A 19,321-nucleotide genomic window follows, 5' to 3' on the forward strand; every position below is an offset into this window, starting at 1 on the left:
CGTTATCTTTTGCTGCGTTTGGGATGGATAATTTTTATTGAAGTAGTATATAATTTTGTGAAAAAAAGACTTTGTTTTGCAGATACACGTGTAACTTCAATTAATCATTTTGTCAATGAAAAAACTTATTCTTTCTATTGAATGTCTATATATGATGCTTCTGAATTTGCCAAAAAAGAAGATAAACAAGTAAACTAAGTTGAATTCTTCACCAAAAACCACACAATATCTGTCACTTTTGATTACAAATTGATTCTAAGCCCCATTTGCCAACCCAACATATATGCAACTGTCCCATGGTGAATGCTCTGAGACTGGGTCGAACCATAATTGAATTTAAAGAAAAATAACAATCTTGGAAGTAAAATATTAAATTAATAGACTTTTGTAATAATAAATAGGGTAAATTATGGTCACCCCTCCTGAAGTAAGGTATAATTACAACCACCCCTCTTGTTTGTATAATTACAACCACCCCTTAATTCGTTGTGATATTCAGTTTTACTTTGTTTTATGTATATATGTAATATTAGTATTTAAATTAAAATTAATTAAAAAATCGAAAAATCAAAATTTTAAATATTTTTAATAAAATTTTGGTAATTCGGTTATTTATCGAACCAAACACTAAACGGTACAAAATTTTGGTGTACCCCACAATTTCTGTACAATTTTACCAATAAATTTATCAATACGAGGGATTTTTCGTAAGGTAATACATAGTTGAAGGGGTGCTTGTAATTATACAAACATGAAGGGTTTTTTCGTAATTTAATTTTAACTCAGGAGTGTCGTAATTTTCCTTAATAAATAATCTTTCCCCCGCACAAGAAAAAAAGTTAAATACTTCCTTCTCTTTTTTTTTTTTTCCTTTTCTTTTAACTATAGTTCTAATTAAATCCAACTCCAATTTGGTAACATCCGTAATCACATAAAGCTATGAAGGGGGATTTTGCATAAAATTTCAAAGGTAAAGGTTCTAGTTGTAATAAGAATTAAATCTCAGGGACGTAAATCAGTAAATGCCAAAAGAGTCAAATTGAGTACTGACAAGGATCACGCTTATATTTCAATATTTTCTGATTCCTCACTCACTTTCTCTCTCTAGAAGTAAGCTTTCTTCTGGACGATAATCGGAAAAGGTGATTTGCTGAAGGCTTGAATCTCAGCCCCAAATGTCGAAGGTGAAAAATTAGGGTTTATCAGTCAGTTTCATATCTCTCTTTCATCTCTTTCTCTACATGTTCTTCGTCTCCACTCCTCCGTACGTCTTCATTTTACTGATACATACTATTTGTTTTTTTTTTTTGCGTTGGGATTCATGTTACACTGTTATAAGTGTTGGTATTTTGTTTCTCTGTTCATTTTTTCACAATTTGATGCCGCTTTAGAGAGAGAAACGTATAATTTCTTCCGTACGTTGATACGGGCCAGTTTGACAAATAACGAATAAGCGTAAACCCATTAGGATAAGCCCAGTATGATAGGCCCACGATAAAGAGCCCATGATGACTTAGCTCGAAGTTATGGGCGAGGTCGCTGTATTGTGCAAACCTCGGGAACTATATGGGAATACCTTAACTCGCCAGCCCAATACCAAAACGAGGTAGGGCGAGCCCAAGGCAATACAGGCCCAAGATATGTGACTTGAGGGTAAAGAGAAACCCTAAAAAGGGAAAGCCTTGGAGGCCAAGTTTTCTCCATCTATAAATAGAATGATCATCACACATACACACACACAAGAATACACATTAATTACTGTTACATTGCATACACATTTTTCCATTCCGATCGCTGACTTGATCGTCGGAGCTTTCCCGCCGGGAACCCCTCCCGCCGTTGCAGGTACCTGCACCGGAGTACGGACCAAGTTGACTTGGAAAAGACGGAAGCCCCACGGACGAAATCAAGTGGCGCCGTCTGTGGGAAAGATCTAGAAGCTTTGGGAACAACTTTCGGGAAAATATCAGATCTGCCCCCGGAAGTCCAGATCTGAGCTATAAACGTAGAGAACAATGGAAGAAGGAGATACCACTGTCCGAAATTTGCAGAAAGAATTGGATGCAGCAGCTCGCGATACGCCCACTGCCGGTCTGTCCTCTGTCTTGAAGGACAAGTCCGGCTGCAGCCTGGTCACACCTGAAAAGGAAGGTCGGGTTCCTTCCGCCGCAGGTAGCCCCTCTTTCGAGTTCCAGAGTGGCGAAGCTGCTTCAAGGAAACCAGTCACGGCCCCGGCTCAAACCCCCAATGAGCGTACATACACCAGAGACGAGGTGGAGACCATGATCACCGCAGCCATTCGGAATTATGCTCAATCCTTACCCCAGGATAACCGATCTAGGAGAGATCTCAGGCTCTCCTTGAATGAGGGACGGGCTGAGGATGAATGCGACAGCTATTCTGAAAATCGAGAAGGCAACAGTCATGGCGTCAGGACGGAAGTTGACAGCCTGAGGCGCGATATGGATGAGTTAAAAGCCTTGCGGAATGGACCAACGCGAGATCTCGCAGGATCTAGCCCCTTCGCCAGGCACCTCGACAACGACCCCATACCAGCCAATTACCGGCCAATTCTGTTCGAGTATAACGGTACGTCAGATCCTGCCGAGCACTTGAGTCGGTTCAACAACACAGCATCACTCCACCAGCTCACGGAAGGAGTGAAGTGCCGCGCGTTCGTCACCACTTTAGCTGGGCCGGCCCAAGCCTGGTTCGGTTTGTTGATGCCTGGGAGCATACACTCCTTTGGACAGTTTGCCAAGGCCTTCATGAATGAATTCGCTAGCTCGAAGAAGTGCAAAAAGACCTCGCTGTCGCTGTTCAGCATCCGCCAGAAAGAGAAAGAAAGTCTTCGGAATTATATCAAACGGTTCACTTCGGCCACGCTGGAAGTCCCCACCACGAGCGACGAAGTGCTTATGGCAGCTCTTTCACAGGGATTAAGGGACGACGAGTTCTTCCGAGCCCTAGCGCTCGAACCCTCACCTGATTTCGACAATCTGCTGGAAAGAGCATCCAGATTCATTAATCTGTAAGAAGCCAGACAACAGAAAGTAGAGGAATCTCACCATACGCTGAATGCGCGAACTAGCGAAGCCAGGAAAAGTAAGGAACCCATGTTGCCGCGAAGAGATACAATACCCAGCGTTGGCTCTGGTCGAGGCGCCACCCCGGATGCCAAGGGATCCCGATATCAGTCGTACCAGCCTCTCACAGCACCCTTATCCCAGGTGTTATGCGCAATCGAGAAGAGACCTGACTTGCGTTGGCCCCGGACTGCCCGAGAAGAGCCTCGCCGAAATCCCGCATTGGGTACCTTTTGTCGTTTTCATAACGAATACGGACACGTGACAGATGATTGTTCGCATTTAAAGGATGAGGTGGAGCGTCTTATCAGAGATAATAAAATCGGGGACTTCGTGAAGATAGACCCCCCCCCGAGGACAAAAGCGTGAAGCTCAATTCGGAAATCCTGCACGAGTCCCGCCTCCACCACCGATGCCCAAACGAGGGTACATCCAGATGATTTCGGGGGGACCTACGGGGGGAGACACTCACCGAGCTAGGCGGCGTCATCTTGGTAACCTCAAGAATAACCATGAAATCTGCCAAATCTCTGCGCCGAAGCGCCGTCAATATCCCACCATCTCGTTCGGACCCGAGGATGAAGCAGATCTCGATGATTTTCATTGCGATCCCCTCCTTATCACAATCAACGTCGGAGGATACGATGTAGCCCGTGCCTTCGTTGACTCGGGGAGTTCGGTTGATGTCATATCTTACGAATGTTTTCTACAGATGGAACTAGATCTCCCAATCTTCCCTGTCACCACCCCGATATTTGGGTTCACGGGAGGATCCTTGACTCCGATCGGACAGGTCAAGATCCCCGTCACCATGGGAACACCACCTCGGGCACGTACACAAACTGTCAATTTTGTCATTGTCGAGGGGTCTACCACCTCGTACAACATCGTGATAGGCCGACCAATGATGCACATCTTCCGGGCGATCCCCTCGACTATTCACCAAAAGCTCAAATTTCCAGTTGATGGAGTAATAGGGGAAGTCCGTGGTGACCAAGCCCAGTCGCGATCATGTTACGTAGAGATGGTCAAAGTGGCGGAGAAAGGACGACGTGATACCCTCACTAAAGAAGATCTGGGAGACGAGAAACGCCCTCGAATTGATCCGGAAGAGAAAATCGCTCATGTACAGCCCATGGACGAATTGATGACAATCGACCTCGACCCCGGCACGTCGAAGCAAACCCAGATAAGCAAAGACCTAGAACCACCCTTTCGAGATGAGCTGATAGCATTATTGCGATCTAATGTAGACGTCTTTGCATGGCAACCCAGCGATTTGACTGGCATCGCACCTCGTACCGCTGTACACAGGCTCAATCTGCGACCCGAGTGCAAACCTATCAAACAAAAGCGACGACACTTCGGCATCGAAAAGGACGAAATTATCAAGCGAGAAGTCCAACGACTCCTCGATATTGGGCATATTAGGGAAATCCAATTCCCCACATGGTTGTCCAATGCGGTGTTGGTGCAAAAGAGTAATGGACAGTGGCGGATGTGCATCGATTTTCGGGACTTAAACAAGGCCTGCCCGAAAGATGACTATCCCTTACCTCGCATAGACCAGCTCGTAGACGCTACCGCCGGATGTGAGCTACTCAGCATGATGGACGCTTCGCAAGGATACCACCAGATCCCGTTGGAGGAAAGGGACCAACCTGCAGTGAGCTTTATCACAGCCACGGGCACTTATTGTTATGTGGTGATGCCTTTTGGCTTGAAAAATGCGGGAGCTACGTATCAGAGACTAATGGATAGGATGTTTCGGGCTCAGCTCGGGCGCAATATCGAAGTTTACGTCGATGACATGCTGGTCAAAAGCAAAAAATGCTCCACGCACCTTGCTGATTTGGCTGAGACATTTGCCACCCTTCGCCTTTATGGGATGAAGTTGAACCCAGCAAAGTGTGCATTCGCAGTAAAGGCTGGAAAATTTCTCGGGTATGTAGTTAATCGAGAAGGTATCAAGGTGAACCAAGATAAAGTCGAGGCGATACTCCGAATGACCCCTCCTCGGTCTATAAAAGAAGTTCAGTCCTTAGCCGGTAAAGTGGTGGCTTTGGCTCGATTCATATCGCGAATGGCTGATAAAAGTCTGCCTTTCTTCAAAGTCTTGAGAAAAGCGGCACAGTTCGAATGGACCGAAGAATGCCAACTCGCGTTCGAGGCACTAAAAGTTTCGTTAACTCGCCTGCCCATCCTTAGCACCCCCGAGAAAGGCGAAACCTTATTCGTATATCTATCGGTGGGAGACGAATCGATTAGTTCAGTCTTGTTCAAAGAGGTAAGTGGTCAACAACGACCGATCTATTACATCAGCAAGATCCTCACTAACTCGGAGATTAAGTACTCAGAAGTTGAGAAAATAGCATACGCGCTGGTCCTCACTACGCGGCGAATCCGGCCTTACTTCTTATCTCACACAATGGTAATCCGTACGAGCTTACCACTCCGACAAACCCTAGGCCAACCTACGGCATCGGGACGAATTGTTAAATGGGCAGTTGAGTTAGGACAATATGAAATCCAATATCAACCTCGTACCTCGGTCAAAGGACAAGCGTTGGCGGATTTCATCCGGGAAACCACTAGGGTACCTATGGAGAAAGAATGGAGAGTCTACGTGGATGGGTCATCCACAGCAACAGGAGCAGGGGCAGGAATCATAATCATTGACCCCACGGGGATCGAGGTGGAATTTGCTGTTAAATTACCACGAGTCTCCAATAACGAAGCGGAATACGAAGCCTTCATCCGGGGTATGGAAATCGCACAAGAACTCGGTGCACGGGTGGTACGAATAAACTCCGACTCTCAATTGGTTATACACCAGTTTGAAGGGGATTACGAAGTGAAAAACGATAGAATGAAAGGATATGTAAACAAAGCCCGAGCAATACAAGAAACTTTCGAAGCTTGCACCGTACATCAGATTCCGAGAAATGACAACCAGCGAGCTGACTTCCTCGCCAAAATTGGGTCGTCGGTCGTCGATTGCGTCGAAAGGAAGATCTCCATTCTCATTGCTCCTACGCCGACACCCGGGATCATGATGATCGATGAGGAATCCGATTGGCGAACACCTTTGTTCGCATATTTCAGAGGGGAACGAACCGGTACAATTAGGGAGCAACATCGCTTAGCATACAAAGCCAGACACTTCTACGTACGACATGAGATATTATACAAGAGAAACTTCACCACGGTGGATGCAAGATGCTTAGGAAAACAAGAGGTGAAACATGTCCTGGACGAAGTACACCGAGGAGGTTGTGGAGAACATGGAGGAGCTCGGTCCCTCATACAGAAATTACATCGGGCCGGATACTATTGGCCCGGCATGAAGAGGGACACCCATCAATACGTACAACGTTGCATACAATGTCAGAAATTTGCCCCACTTATCCATAAACCGGGAGAAGAAATGACCATCATGAGCGCCCCCTGCCCCTTTGCCCAATGGGGAATTGATCTAGTGGGACCTTTTCCTCAAACCACTGGCAGGAAGAAATTCCTTATCGTCGCGGTGGATTATTTCACCAAGTGGGTTGAAGCTGAGGCCTTGTCAAAAATAACAGAGGACGAGGTCATGCATTTCATTTGGAAATATATTTGTTGCCGGTTTGGTCTACCCCGAAGCCTCGTCTCGGATAATGGCACTCAATTCAATGGCAAAAAGATTTGCGCGTGGTGCGAGGAGATGAAGATCACACAGAAGTTTGTGGCAGTAGCACACCCTCAAGCCAATGGTCAGGTCGAATCTACAAACCGAACCATTGTCAATGGCTTGAAGAAGAGGATAGACGAACTAGGAGGCAGCTGGGTAGATGAGTTACCTTCGGTCCTTTGGTCTTACCGAACCTCGGCCAAAGCAGCTACCGGTGAAACACCATTTCGGTTAACCTACGGAACCGAAGCAGTAATTCCAGTAGAAGTGGCAATGGATACACTCCGCATAGCCACGTTCGATGAAGAAGCAAACGACGGTGCATTGAGAACCCGGCTGGACGAGATTTTTGACTTGCGAGAAGCAGCCTATTTACACATGGAACGAAGCAAGAATTTGATCAAGGCCCGATATGACCAAGGGGTTCGATCTCGCTCATTCCAGATCGGTGATCTCGTTCTACGACGAGCTGATGCCCTAAAACACACAGGAAAACTGGAAGCTAATTGGGAAGGACCATACGTGGTCACAAAGTGTTTGGCTGGTGGGGGATACGAGCTGGCAGATGTAGAAGGAAAACCATTGCCACGGGCATGGAATGTCATCCATTTGAAACGCTTCTTCGCGTAAAAAAAAAAAAAAAAAAAAAAAAAAAAAAAAAGAGAGAGAGAGAAGCAGAGAAGCAGCACATCTTGTAAAAGAAGAACATCAATAAACGTCCATTTTTCGAGCTGGGCTAGGCCCCGTGGTTTTTTCTCTCCTTATTTGGAGGGTTTCCACGTTAAAAATATCCTTGTGTTATCTATTTAAATTACAAACCGAGGCGTTAAATCGCGTGTTTTACCGAGGCGTTGAATCGCGTGTTTCACCGAGGCGTTAAATCGCGTGTTTTACCGAGGCGTTAAATCGCGTGTTTTACCGAGGCATTAAATCGCGTGTTTCACCGAGGCGTTAAATCGCGTGTTTTACCGAGGCGTTAAATCGCGTGTTTCACCGAGGCGTTAAATCGCGTGTTTCACCGAGGCGTTAAATCGCGTGTTTTACCGAGGCGTTAAATCGCGTGTTTCACCGAGGCGTTAAATCGCGTGTTTTACCGAGGCGTTAAATCGCGTATTCTATCGAGGCGTTAAATCGCGCGTTTTATCAAGGCGTTACATCGCATGTTTCATTGAAGCGTTAAGTCGCGTGTTTTATCGAGGCGTTAAATTGCGCGTTTTATCAAGGCATTAAAACACATGTTCTGCTGAAACGTTAAATCGCATGTTTTGCCAAAGGAAGCAATAGCCAAAGGCTAAGTTCAAACACAAGTAAATTATCAAAAAGCTTGCCGAGATCAGGTTAAGTCCTAAATCAATGAGATCAAAGGACGACCACCCACACGGGTCCTAAAAGATTCAACTCAAGTTCAGATAGTACTTTGCTAAAATTCACTAACCATTCCTGAATATACTGCACTAAAGTAAAAGCAGCCCCGGCACACATGAAAAACAAAATTAAAACAAATAAACTTGTTGATATATTGAAACGCAAAAAACGAAATAAGTTGTTCGGAACATGCAAAGGAAAAATACGAGTACATTGTACAAGGAATAAGATACAAAAACGGGCAAAAACAAAAGAAAAACTGGCTAAGCTTTCTCGGACAGCACCATCCCGGTTCCGCTTTGATCCCCGGCGGTCGGAGAGGGAGATGAGGTAAGGTCGGGCGGTGTCTTGTTCAGATTCGCCATTGCGTCAATGGTCTCGACATCTCCAACAAGGTCGGTAATGATCACCGAGGAGCTTCCTTGGCGAGAGAAGTCTTCAACTAACTCTCGATGCACCTGCCTCCACCACTCCAGGTCGGGGTCCTCGTTCACGTCCCCTTCAAAACCCGGGATCACGTCATCAGGCAAGTCCTCGGCAAGCTCATTTTCAGCCAAGGGGAACTCAATACCAGCACCACTTAACCGTTTCCGGACAGCCTTCACCGCTTCCGAGAAGAAGAAGCGAGCTAAGCCCGATGCTTGTCGGGTAAACGTCGTCGAACGCCATAGCCGATCGAAAAAACGATGGACGAACGCCTCCATGAAGCGCAGACCCTCGGAGGAACCCGGGAACAGCCTGTGGCCTTCCTTCACTCCCTCGGTGAAGTTGGAAGATGCCTGCACCCCGGCCGCAAATAGCTCGTTAGAAAGCCCTTTAGCTTTTTCCTCTAAGCTCGCATTATGGGATGCTAAAGAGTCCTTCTCTGCTTGTAAGATCTTCTCCCTCTCTTGTAGCCTCCTCACCTCGGCGAACAACCCCTCCTTCGCCGACTCGGACACCGCCAGACTCTCCTTCAGACCTCGGACCTCTTTGCGGAGCTGACCGACCTCCTTCTTTTGGTTATCATACGCCTCACGAGAGACGTCATCCCACCCCAAAGGGCCCGAAAAGGCGATCGCAAATTGCTACACATACAGGAGACTTAAGTAAAACCAATTGTGACTAAGAAACTTAAAAGCTAACTCGTGCGTGCGAGGTAAAACAAACCTGTGTTATGTTATGTAAAAGCAACTCGAGCCGATCGCCCTTGCTCATTTGCCCGAAGTGAGCAACGTCTCGGGGAAGCGCCATAGCTCGGCAAGCAGCAATGGCGTTCTCTGCGTTCTGGCAGAGATGAAGTGCAAAGTTAGGAGGCAGAGATGACCCAACTTGCCCCGAAGCTGACCCGGTCTGCCCAGGCGTCGACCCGACCAGCCCAAGGGCTAGATCAGCCCTTCTCTTCTTCGTGGTGGGCTCTTTTTCCACCTGTTCTTCGGCCGAGGAAGGTGGCGGAGAGGGAACTGCAACTATGGCCGAGGATCGACGAGGAAGCTCGGGATCCTCAACGCGTGGCCCACCTCGGGGACGCGAAGCCCCAACATTCTTCTTAGAAGACCTTTGCCTTAGAGCCCCCTCTTCGGAGGACCTTTTCTCGGATTCAGCGGCCACAGGGCGCTGAAATTCGGACGCCTGAAATTCCGGCTCCGATTCGGATGGGCGAGTCGCCGGCTTGTCACCTCGGAACATCCTCTTCATCCTTAAGTCTGTTCGTGGGATTAAGGAAAATGTGGTGAGCAAGTGGGCAATATATCGACAAGCATAAAGTACAGTCAAATAAAGAGCAACAGCCCGAAATGAATGACGAGCTATTACAGAAAATTAATATCATGTTTAAACCCACCTAAATCCTCTTGAGTTAGGGGATGAGTGTCGTTGTCATGGAAGTAGAAATGGCGAAGTATCGGTGGAAAACTTGTAAGAGTCTCAGGCATACCATAACTTGGTTGAAAATGAACAATCATTTTCAAAAGCCACTCGTCAATCGCCAGGGGTTTTCCCCTCCGCTTGTCGGGCAAGGTGGCGAACCAAGGACATAGGTAAGGGGTATCAGTGGGGTTTTTCGCAAAAAAGTAGTGACCCTGCCACCCATCAGTTTTATTGGGCGGCATTAATATTTTGAAACCCGGGCGAGCCGAGATAGAGATGTGGAAGGGACTGGAATTTTTTAAGACCATCACACTCCGAAATCGAGCTGGAGTAGGGGTCACGCCCGACCAGGCGCAAAGCATGCGGAACCCGGTCATGACGACTATGGCATGGGGATGAAACTGATTGAGGGATACATTGCACAATTGCGCAATCTCGGAAAACCAAGACGAGATAGGAAAAGAAAGACCGAAATAAAACTGTTCCGAGAACCAGGTGCTGAAACCTGGGGGTGGACTTAAGGGACGTTGATCTCGAGAAGGTAATATTAGTTCGACGTCAGTAGGAAGGCCTATATCGCGAACTAAATTGTCTAAGTCCACCTCGCTTAAGGTACTGGGTCCCCACTGGTCGTCTAAATCGCGCCCCTCAGACAATGAAGGAGAGCCACTCCTCGCGGAGGACAGAACGTCGTCTCTCCCCTTTCTCTTAGATTTTTTCAGTAATTTACCCGAAGGGGAAAAGAAGGGCCCTTCCTCCGAAGAAGAAGAGAGAGTGAGGGTAGGATATTCATCTCCCTCTCTGGAAGGCATTCTCTGACCGAAAGGGTCGGGGGAATTGGAAGACATAGGCTAAGAACAGTAAAAAGCAGGGTAAAAATGGAGTACCTTTGTCGAAGAAGAAAACGAGCACGGGATGGAAAGAACTTGGTTCTGGGAAAAGCAAAGTCGCCGGAAGTAAACAAAGACGGGGAGAGCACAGAAGTGAAGAAGAGGAAAAAATTTTGAAAATTCGTAGAAGTCAGATACTTATAGGAGAAAGAAAGGAGGAGAATTCGATCGTGACCGTCTATTCGAACGGGCGAGATTCAAAGTAGATCGCCTCGAATCCGGCGCAAGAGGTGTCGATAGAAATCCCTCAGTAATGACCTAGGGAAGAGGGAAAACCAATCATAACCGTTTATCCGGACGGACGAGATTTAATGCAGATCGCCTCGAACCTGGCGCGAAAAGCGTTGATTGAAATCTCCTCATGATGACCTAGGGAACCCGAATCGACCACACGGGATGTCAGAGCAATTAATGGAAGAAAAAGGGAAGGGGGTTGCGTACGCCGACGTGAACTTAAATCGAAGTACGAACTAACACCTCATACTCCATACTTATAAAACGAAGTAAGGGAAAGCCAACCCGTTTTATAAATAAGGAGTAGGGGGGAGTAGTTGATACGGGCCAGTTTGACAAATAACGAATAAGCGTAAGCCCATTAGGATAAGCCCAGTATGATAGGCCCACGATAAAGAGCACATGATGACTTAGCTCGAAGTTATGGGCGAGGTCGCTGTATTGTGCAAACCTCGGGAACTATATGGGAATACCTTAACTCGCCAGCCCAATACCAAAACGAGGTAGGGCGAGCCCAAGGCAATACAGGCCCAAGATATGTGACTTGAGGGTAAAGAGAAACCCTAAAAAGGGAAAGCCTTGGAGGCCAAGTTTTCTCCATCTCTATAAATAGAATGATCATCACACATACACACACAAGAATACACATTAATTACTGTTACATTGCATACACATTTTTCCATTCCGATCGCTGACTTGATCGTCGGAGCTTTCCCGCCGGGAACCCCTCCCGGCGTTGCAGGTACCTGCACCGGAGTACGGACCAAGTTGACTTGGAAAAGACGGAAGCCCCACGGACGAAATCATACGTTTTCTTCTTACTGATACTAATTTTTTTTGCATTTTTTTCTTCATCTTTCCGGCGTTGCAATTCATGTTATATGTGTTTTATTTTGTTTATTCGTTCAATCCTTCACGAATCCGAATTTATTTAGCCTTCGCATTCGAATTTGGGGCCATTTTAGAGAGAGAAACACATAATTTCTGTGTTCCTGGTTAATTTCCTGCCGTTTTAGAGAGAGAAACACATAATCTCTGTGTTCCTGGTTAATTCCCTGCCGGTTAAGAGAGAGAAACATCTAATCTATGTGTTCCTGGTTCAAAATTACAGCTGCTGTTATTTTCATGTTCTGAATTCGACCATGTTTTCTTATGATGTATCTGTCAACTATCTTATGATATATCTGCCAAATCAATTACGATTTGTTTGATTAATCTCATGTTTAAATTGAATAATCAGGAACACAGCAAAACGTTGCTAGAAAAACGCATCTCCGGATTCCAAGAAGCTTTTCAGACTCTGAAATCGAAAATCAAAATGAAAATGAAAATGGCTAACTGTGTTATCCCATCAACCGTATTACCACCACCATCGATTTCATCAATCCCAATCCCAATCGATATCCTCCACAATCAGAACCTCCTACACCTCTGGCCTCAACTCGAGCAACAGATTCTTGAAATGCCCAACTGGTTGTACCTTTTTGCGTGTCTGTTCGAGAATAGTGTCCAACCATTGAGGGCATGTTCGGCTAACAGAGAACGACTTAGAGCTGATGTCGTACGAGCAATTGTTTACTACAATGCATCCGAAGAACAAGTGAGGGCCCACGTCGTTCCTCGTCTCGAACTAGCTTTGTATTTCCTCGAACAAGTTACCGCTTATGCTGACCAAGTCAGCTGTTTCGCCGATCAAATTTCGGATCGTGTTAGGTCTTACGAAGAAAAACTTAGGGCTCATGTCATGGAGGAAGCGGGTAGTATTGGTAATTGTCTAATTGCTCCTTTTTTTACCACCCTTTTTTTTGTTTTTTTTTTTCGGGTTGCAATCTTATTATATATTCTTGTGTTTCGGCTTTGTTTCTGTATTACTTAGAATGGTATCTGAAGCAAATCGAGGAGTTGTTTGCAACTGTGAAAATGATCGCAGATAGCTCTGCTGCCACTTCATCCAAGATTTGTGATATTGGGATGGTAACGGTCCAGAAGTTTGTGCAGCTGATTGGTCAAGTGCAGCAGCGAGGAGCAGCAGATCGCAGCCCTGATTACCCCGTTGTGGAAGGAGTTGACCAAACGTTCGAGTCAACTCTCGGTCGTGTGATTCAGCTGATGGCGTTGAGTCGTCTCTAAAGGGAAGTATTCTTATCTCTGTTTTTTGAACTTGTGAAATCTGATGCTCACCACTTCCCAATGTTGGAGACATGTGTTGCTAGTTTCTTTCTTGAACTGAATTAGTAATTGCAAAAACATACGTGGGGGTGGTTTCGTAATTTCGGTTGCATTTGGGTTCGATGATTTTGATTCGTATATTGCTAGTTTATTTACTGAGCTGAATTAGTAACTGCAGAAACATACGTGGGGTGGTTTCGTAATTTTGGTTGCATTTCGATTCGACGATTTTGATTCGAAGTCTATTTTTTCTAACAGACTTTGTTATGTAGATAATCAGTGTTCAATGAAAAACAATCCTTTTTAAGTCTCTGTTCTGATACTTTTGAATTTTATTTCGTCCGTACGAACTGCCCGTTTTCGTTGACATGCTTAATTGGGGCTTTATTTCTCGAAGAAAATTTGTAATCATCGACGTGCCTCTGTGTGTATTTTTTTGTGTGGAACTTAAATAATGTTTAGTATTAACTGTAAGAATATGAAATTAATATTAAACTGGTCACAACATAATTAACAACTAGCCAAAATATCTAATTATAATTAATTTTACTCATTTTCATTTCATTTTGGGGAAATATATTTTTGATGGTTTTTTTTTAGAATGAATAGTTAGCTTTTCCTTCATTTTAACGGTGATTTTATTCAAAGATAACTCCAGTTTTGTAAATGCTTAATTTCATTTGTAAATGTAGCATTTCGGCACTTTTGCATCATTGAAAAAAGTAATATCAATTTATACCCTCGAAAGATAATAAATTAATTTTACATTGCGTACCCACTTTAATATTATTTAATAAATTATTTGTTTTGTAAATGACTATAAAACTGAATGAAAAAAGTAATATTATTTTGCACCCTCGAAAGATAATAAATTAATTTACATTGCGCACCTGCATTAATATTATTCAAAATTATTTGTTTTGTAAATGACTATAAAACTGAAACTATAAGTCGGAAAGTACGTTTTTATCGTCCCACTTGAAATTAATAGTACTTGTTAATTACGAACCGTAAAAATCTTATAGGTACCGTATTTTTCTTTCAACTTTTTTTTGTAATGTAAAAACTCGCAACCAACCATATAGGTACACTGAGTAAACATAAATTCTCGTATAATAGTTTGCGAACCATACTGTAGGTGCCATACTTGATGAGTTATATTGGTGACATATTACCGTAAATTTACAAATGTTAATTAATTAATTAATTATAAATGTAATTAATTATAAATGTGATTTATTATTGTTTAATTTATATAAAAAAAGAAAAAGAAAAAAAAAAGCTCATTGATATCATTGTTTAAAACTAATATGAATTGAAAATGAAAACAGTCCGCAAGGGACAACCTAGCGGTTCCCGCCGCTGAGTTGTCTCTCGTATTGCATTGCAAGCTATTGTGGAGACTGTAAATTTACTCATTGTACCTAAATAGCTCGTCGTTGCGGATTCCTTTATTACCAAAAAAAAAAAAGGAAAATGCAATATTTTGAATATTTTTAATTGATACGGTTACCTTTTTGAGTCACCCAACCACAACCAAGAATTTCATAATCCCACTCAATATTCCAATCCACCTTTATTATATAAAGGATATTCCAAACACGGCACAAAGGGCTAAAAGGCAAAACGGGTCAAAAAACAGAAAATGGATCCACCAGAAGTTCAATCAATTGATAACCCGACCTCCAATTATCCTCCCATGGAAGATGAACAAGATAAAGTTATTAACGACTGGTAATCCAATTTATTCTTCAATTTTTATTTTTCATTTTTATTATTTTTTAAAAGTTTTGGGTTTTTTTTCTTATTTTTTATTATTTATTTTTTTGTTTGATTTAATTATGCAGTTGCTCTTGCTTCTATGACTGTACGGATAGCTGCTTTGACTACTTATTCTGTGACCTCTGTTAGTTTTTTAATTAGTGTTTGGTGTTTGATTTGTTGACTTTTGTATTAGTTTTATATCTCGAATTTCTTGAATTTAGTTCTCTTGTTTGTTGCAGTTTTTTTCTGATTACCTATGAATAAATGTGTTCAGAAATTGGAGTCGAATTTCTTTTGAATTTTGCAAATTTTAATTCCAATAATTCTCATTTTAGAATAATTATGTTATTCCAATTTTTGATTTTTACAAAAAAAAAATGGAAATTAGAAATATAAAAAAAAAATTATCAATAAAAAAAATTAGAACAATAAATTATTGAGTTTGACACGATTGAGCATCGACCGCTGAAAATTGAATAATTTGGTGGAAGTACTATTTCCAATGAATTGACAAAAAGACCTTTGATTTCGTTATTCAATAATGTCGGGCACTGAATGCTGAATGTTGAATAATGTGTAAAACAATTATCATTCAATAACAATCGTTCTATGTGTTTCGCCTTCTTCTCTTAACTTTCTTTCGTCCGAAAGCAACTTTGCGAAACGTATAAGAGCCTCTTCGTTTGTGCCCTCTTCTTCAACTTCCTCAAACTCCCCCGTTTCTAGATTTACTCTCGACATCCTTTTCTTTAGCCGTTGTTTCGCCACGTCAGCAAGTGCTCGTAGGTTTTCCGGAGTTGCCATATCTAGAGAAGACTCGTCTCCGGACAATGTATCATCCTATATGAACATGTATACGAAGACTAAGGATTCGAGTTGGAGTTTTTGTGCATGTTAATGTAATGGAAATCTTAATTACAAAGTTTAAAGCTTAAATTTCAAATGTAATTAATCTTAGACTAAAATTATTAGAGTTAGAGTGTGTAAATTTATAATTAAACAAACTATAAATATAAGCTAATTTAATGAACACCTTTTTTTAATATTAAAAGAATAATATCAATCAAATATGTTTTCGATTTATCGCATTAGAAAAATCGTGTTTCGGAAAGTTATATGCGAGATATAAATATTAGATGATTCACTCATTACCAGTACCTAATAGTTTTAGCGGTTAGCGAGGTGAATAATTTGATATTTATATGTAAGGGTGGAAATTGGAACGATTTTTTATTTCCGCCAATTTCGACACCAAATTTTTCGGTTTCGGAACAATATTTTTCAATTTGAATCCGAAAATTCGTATTCATAATTTCTGCCGATTTTTTTTTTTATCGGAATTGAAATATATATAAAAGTCCAATTTTAAAATTTGAAAATAATTCCAAAAAAATCTTATTTTTGTTTCTAAATTTACACTTGTAAAACGAGTTTTTTCATTCAAATTTCTGAAACTCCGATTTCCAACATTTCTAATCCCGATCCGATCAGTCGAATTTCCGTCCATATTTGTATGATAAATTACATTTTTGTTTTGCTGACCTGGATTCGAAGGTAGTTTTTCTTGGTATGAAGGGATTGGAAGAGGGTAGAGACGTGAATATCGACCATATCGGAGCTTGCATCGCCGAAAACATCCATCAAAGGGGTGTTGCCTTTCTTATAAACCCATCCAAACAAGCCCCATCTAGCTGCTGACTCAGCATTGTACCTCTCTTCTTGCTTAGCTATACCAGTGCCCAAAGACAAGACCAAGATCTTGCTGCTGTCTAATGGTTCCATGTTCACATATTCCGAATCTCCCGCCAATATTCCACTCGAAATGTGGGATATTGCTATTAGAGTCTGTTGAATAAAATTCAATCGACATTAATTAGCTCGAAATTCTTGGACACTGGGGTTGGAAACCGAACGAATTGGATCGGAATTAGTACTCTCTGGAAAAATTCCAAACATATTTTGGAAGTGAAAAACTAATTTTAGTTTAGTTAAAAAAATAATCTTGAAATTGCAATTTCGGAATTGGAGTAAAGAACTTGTTCTAAAATTGAAAACGACCGAAATTGGCGTAATTCGAAATTTCATTTTTTTTAGCCGACTAGAATATAAAATATATAACAATATCGATACTATATGTGCCATTTTCTGAAGAAGAAAAAATCGGAATTTTGGGAAGTATTTTTCAGAGATTAAAATCGGATTAGAAATCGGAACCTAATATGTATTCCAATTCCCTTGCAAAAAAATGGAAAATCAGAAATGACACTTTCGGAATTCCGAATGATAAATTTCATTCCATAATCGAAAATATTCGGATCTGAATCGGCGGATTTCAGAAATTGCGTTCCAATTTCCATTCAATACCTTGGCCCTTAAAAATATTGGAGAATTTGAGTAGGTGAAGGAAACGATCAGTGGTGGAGTCAGGATTTATGAAAGACGTGGGACTAGATTTGAGTAATAGTGTTGTACTTGAAATCGACTTAATATGTAGTACTAAAATCGTAAATTCTTTCAAATTATCTCACGAAATCCAATTTTTTTCGATCAAAAACACAACTTTAAAACATTTTTAATATCTCTAATCGAAAAACTTACAGGATTGTTGGCCGCAACACCTCCATCAATGAGGTCATAAGTGGTCACATTTCCTCGTTCGTCTTCCGTTTCAAAATAGTGTGCCGGCAGAAAAGTAGGCGCCGCGGACGTGCTTATGCAAATATCCGATAATTTTGCATTTTTGTACGCTTTTTCCTTTGCCTGCCCAAAATTTTGTTAGCAGAAGAATATCAATTCAAATTCAATTTCCATTTCAATCTATAAAATAACATAAAGTAAAAAAAATAAAAATAAAAGGCATATATATGTGATACATACATCTGTGGTGGTGAAGATAACTGGTTGAAGGCGCTTGATATCAAAGGCTGGAATAACAACATTAGTTAATGTATCCTTTATTCTGAGTTCACTCAGTAATTCCCTTAGCAATGTCCGAAGATACTTGCCGTTGTACTTCGGCCCGAATAAGTTTTTAATCGTCTTCACCACGTTATGCCGCCTTCATCACACACCGCGTTTTTGGTTGTTATTAATTAGTACTTTATTTAATTAAACATCGAAATTTTAATTTGCATAGCAAATATTTCAATTAGAAGCCGGAATCGGAAATTGAATCGAAATTGTAGATCATAAGGTTTTTATATTTAATTCAAATTTATTACCAAGAAAATGAGGTGATGATGCTCCTTAAATTGAATTATTTGCATAAAACTATGCTATATTTCAATTTGAATAACTACATCTATTATTAATTGATTGTATTTCAAGCCAAAAATAATTTCAATACAAAACAAATTAAATTAACACAAGCTTTGATTTCGTAAAAAAAATGTAAGAACTTATTAAATCATAAAAAACAAATTAATCGATGATTCGAGTCATAAATCGTAAGTATTTAATAACCAGGAGCATATGTTAGCTAATAATTTTATTTAAATTAAAATAAAAACTTACTCACAACCAGGAAATAAGCAAGGACAGTGCTCCAAATAAAAGTCGACAATTTCCTCGGCAGTGTACATAGGCCGATTCTCCTTGTTAGGGGCCGTAATCATCGTTGCCAACAAACCCCCTGTACTAGTTCCAGCAATTATATCGAAATAATCTACGAGTCTTGAATTCGGCCCGTCTAATTCCTTAAAAAATAAAAATTTGTATAATCAGAATTGTTATGTTACATTTATTATCCTATGCAGCATTAGTACTTGTAAGAACAAAAAATTAATAGAGAAAAAAAAATACCTGGAGCTTGGATTCGAGAAATGTAAGAAACGTAGCTGGGATTATGCCTCTAATGCCACCTCCGTCGATGCTTAAGACAGTCACGATACTTCCTTTTTTAGGATCAGGAGCCATGTATACATATGTTTATTAAGAACAAATTAAATTTGTTTTTTTTAATTAATTAAGATGAATTATTGTGTTTAAATGTTGGCATTTTTTGGTTTTATATTTAATTTTGCAAGTCCTGGACAAGAAGCAATCTTGTTTAGTTGTATTTGGAACAAGTTCACTTTTCTTGATTTTTATGATTCTTTCCTTAAATATGAGATGAGTGTTTTGAAGATGTGAATCATATTACCTTGTAAGAATTGTCTTTTGTATTCACTTAGCTTTTTGAAGCTAAGAATTTTGATTTATATATGTGCATAGAAAAATAATATGGAATCATATTTTATATGATTCAACAAAGTTAGTATTCATATATGATAATGGAGCAAGATCTACAGCCTCAA

The 19,321-nt window shown here is 41.4% G+C and overlaps 2 protein-coding genes and 1 long non-coding RNA gene across 3 annotated transcripts; 2 read left to right on the plus strand and 1 right to left on the minus strand.

Moving 5' to 3' along the window:
* The first annotated feature begins 1,066 nt into the window (after positions 1–1,066).
* On the plus strand, positions 1,067–13,569 carry LOC105955836 (uncharacterized). Its single transcript, XM_012979635.2, has 3 exons — positions 1,067–1,184; positions 12,334–12,859; positions 12,970–13,569. The coding sequence occupies exons 1-3, from the start codon at positions 1,176–1,178 to the stop codon at positions 13,221–13,223; spliced, it is 789 nt and encodes a 262-aa protein (XP_012835089.2). The 5' UTR covers positions 1,067–1,175; the 3' UTR covers positions 13,224–13,569.
* A 1,271-nt stretch (positions 13,570–14,840) lies between these two features.
* Positions 14,841–15,303, plus strand: LOC105955792 (uncharacterized). Its single transcript, XR_001172629.2, has 2 exons — positions 14,841–14,996; positions 15,110–15,303. It is a non-coding gene; the product is annotated as an uncharacterized LOC105955792 (long non-coding RNA).
* A 130-nt stretch (positions 15,304–15,433) lies between these two features.
* Positions 15,434–19,002, minus strand: LOC105955837 (patatin-like protein 2). The gene is made up of 6 exons (XM_012979637.2): positions 18,828–19,002; positions 18,540–18,721; positions 17,904–18,084; positions 17,625–17,786; positions 16,569–16,871; positions 15,434–15,866 (listed from the first exon to the last, which is right to left on the minus strand). The coding sequence occupies exons 1-6, from the start codon at positions 18,939–18,941 to the stop codon at positions 15,615–15,617; spliced, it is 1,194 nt and encodes a 397-aa protein (XP_012835091.1). The 5' UTR covers positions 18,942–19,002; the 3' UTR covers positions 15,434–15,614.
* Between the last annotated feature and the right edge of the window lie 319 nt (positions 19,003–19,321).

This window comes from Erythranthe guttata, chromosome 11 (assembly GCF_056151865.1).
Source record: "Erythranthe guttata isolate IM_541 chromosome 11, IM_541, whole genome shotgun sequence".
In the NCBI taxonomy this organism is placed as follows: Eukaryota; Viridiplantae; Streptophyta; class Magnoliopsida; order Lamiales; family Phrymaceae; genus Erythranthe; species Erythranthe guttata.

Coding starts and splice junctions, on each gene's coding strand:
- LOC105955837 (XM_012979637.2), bottom strand. CDS start 18,941: ATGGCTCCTGATCCTAAAAAAGGAAGTATCGTGACTGTCTTAAGCATC. Junction 18,085..18,539: donor TGCTTATTTCCTGGTTGTGA/GTAAGTTTTTAT, acceptor TGTGTGATGAAG/GCGGCATAACGTGGTGAAGA. Junction 16,872..17,624: donor GTGTTGCGGCCAACAATCCT/GTAAGTTTTTCG, acceptor TTTATTCAACAG/ACTCTAATAGCAATATCCCA.
- LOC105955836 (XM_012979635.2), top strand. Junction 12,860..12,969: donor GGAGGAAGCGGGTAGTATTG/GTAATTGTCTAA, acceptor TGTATTACTTAG/AATGGTATCTGAAGCAAATC.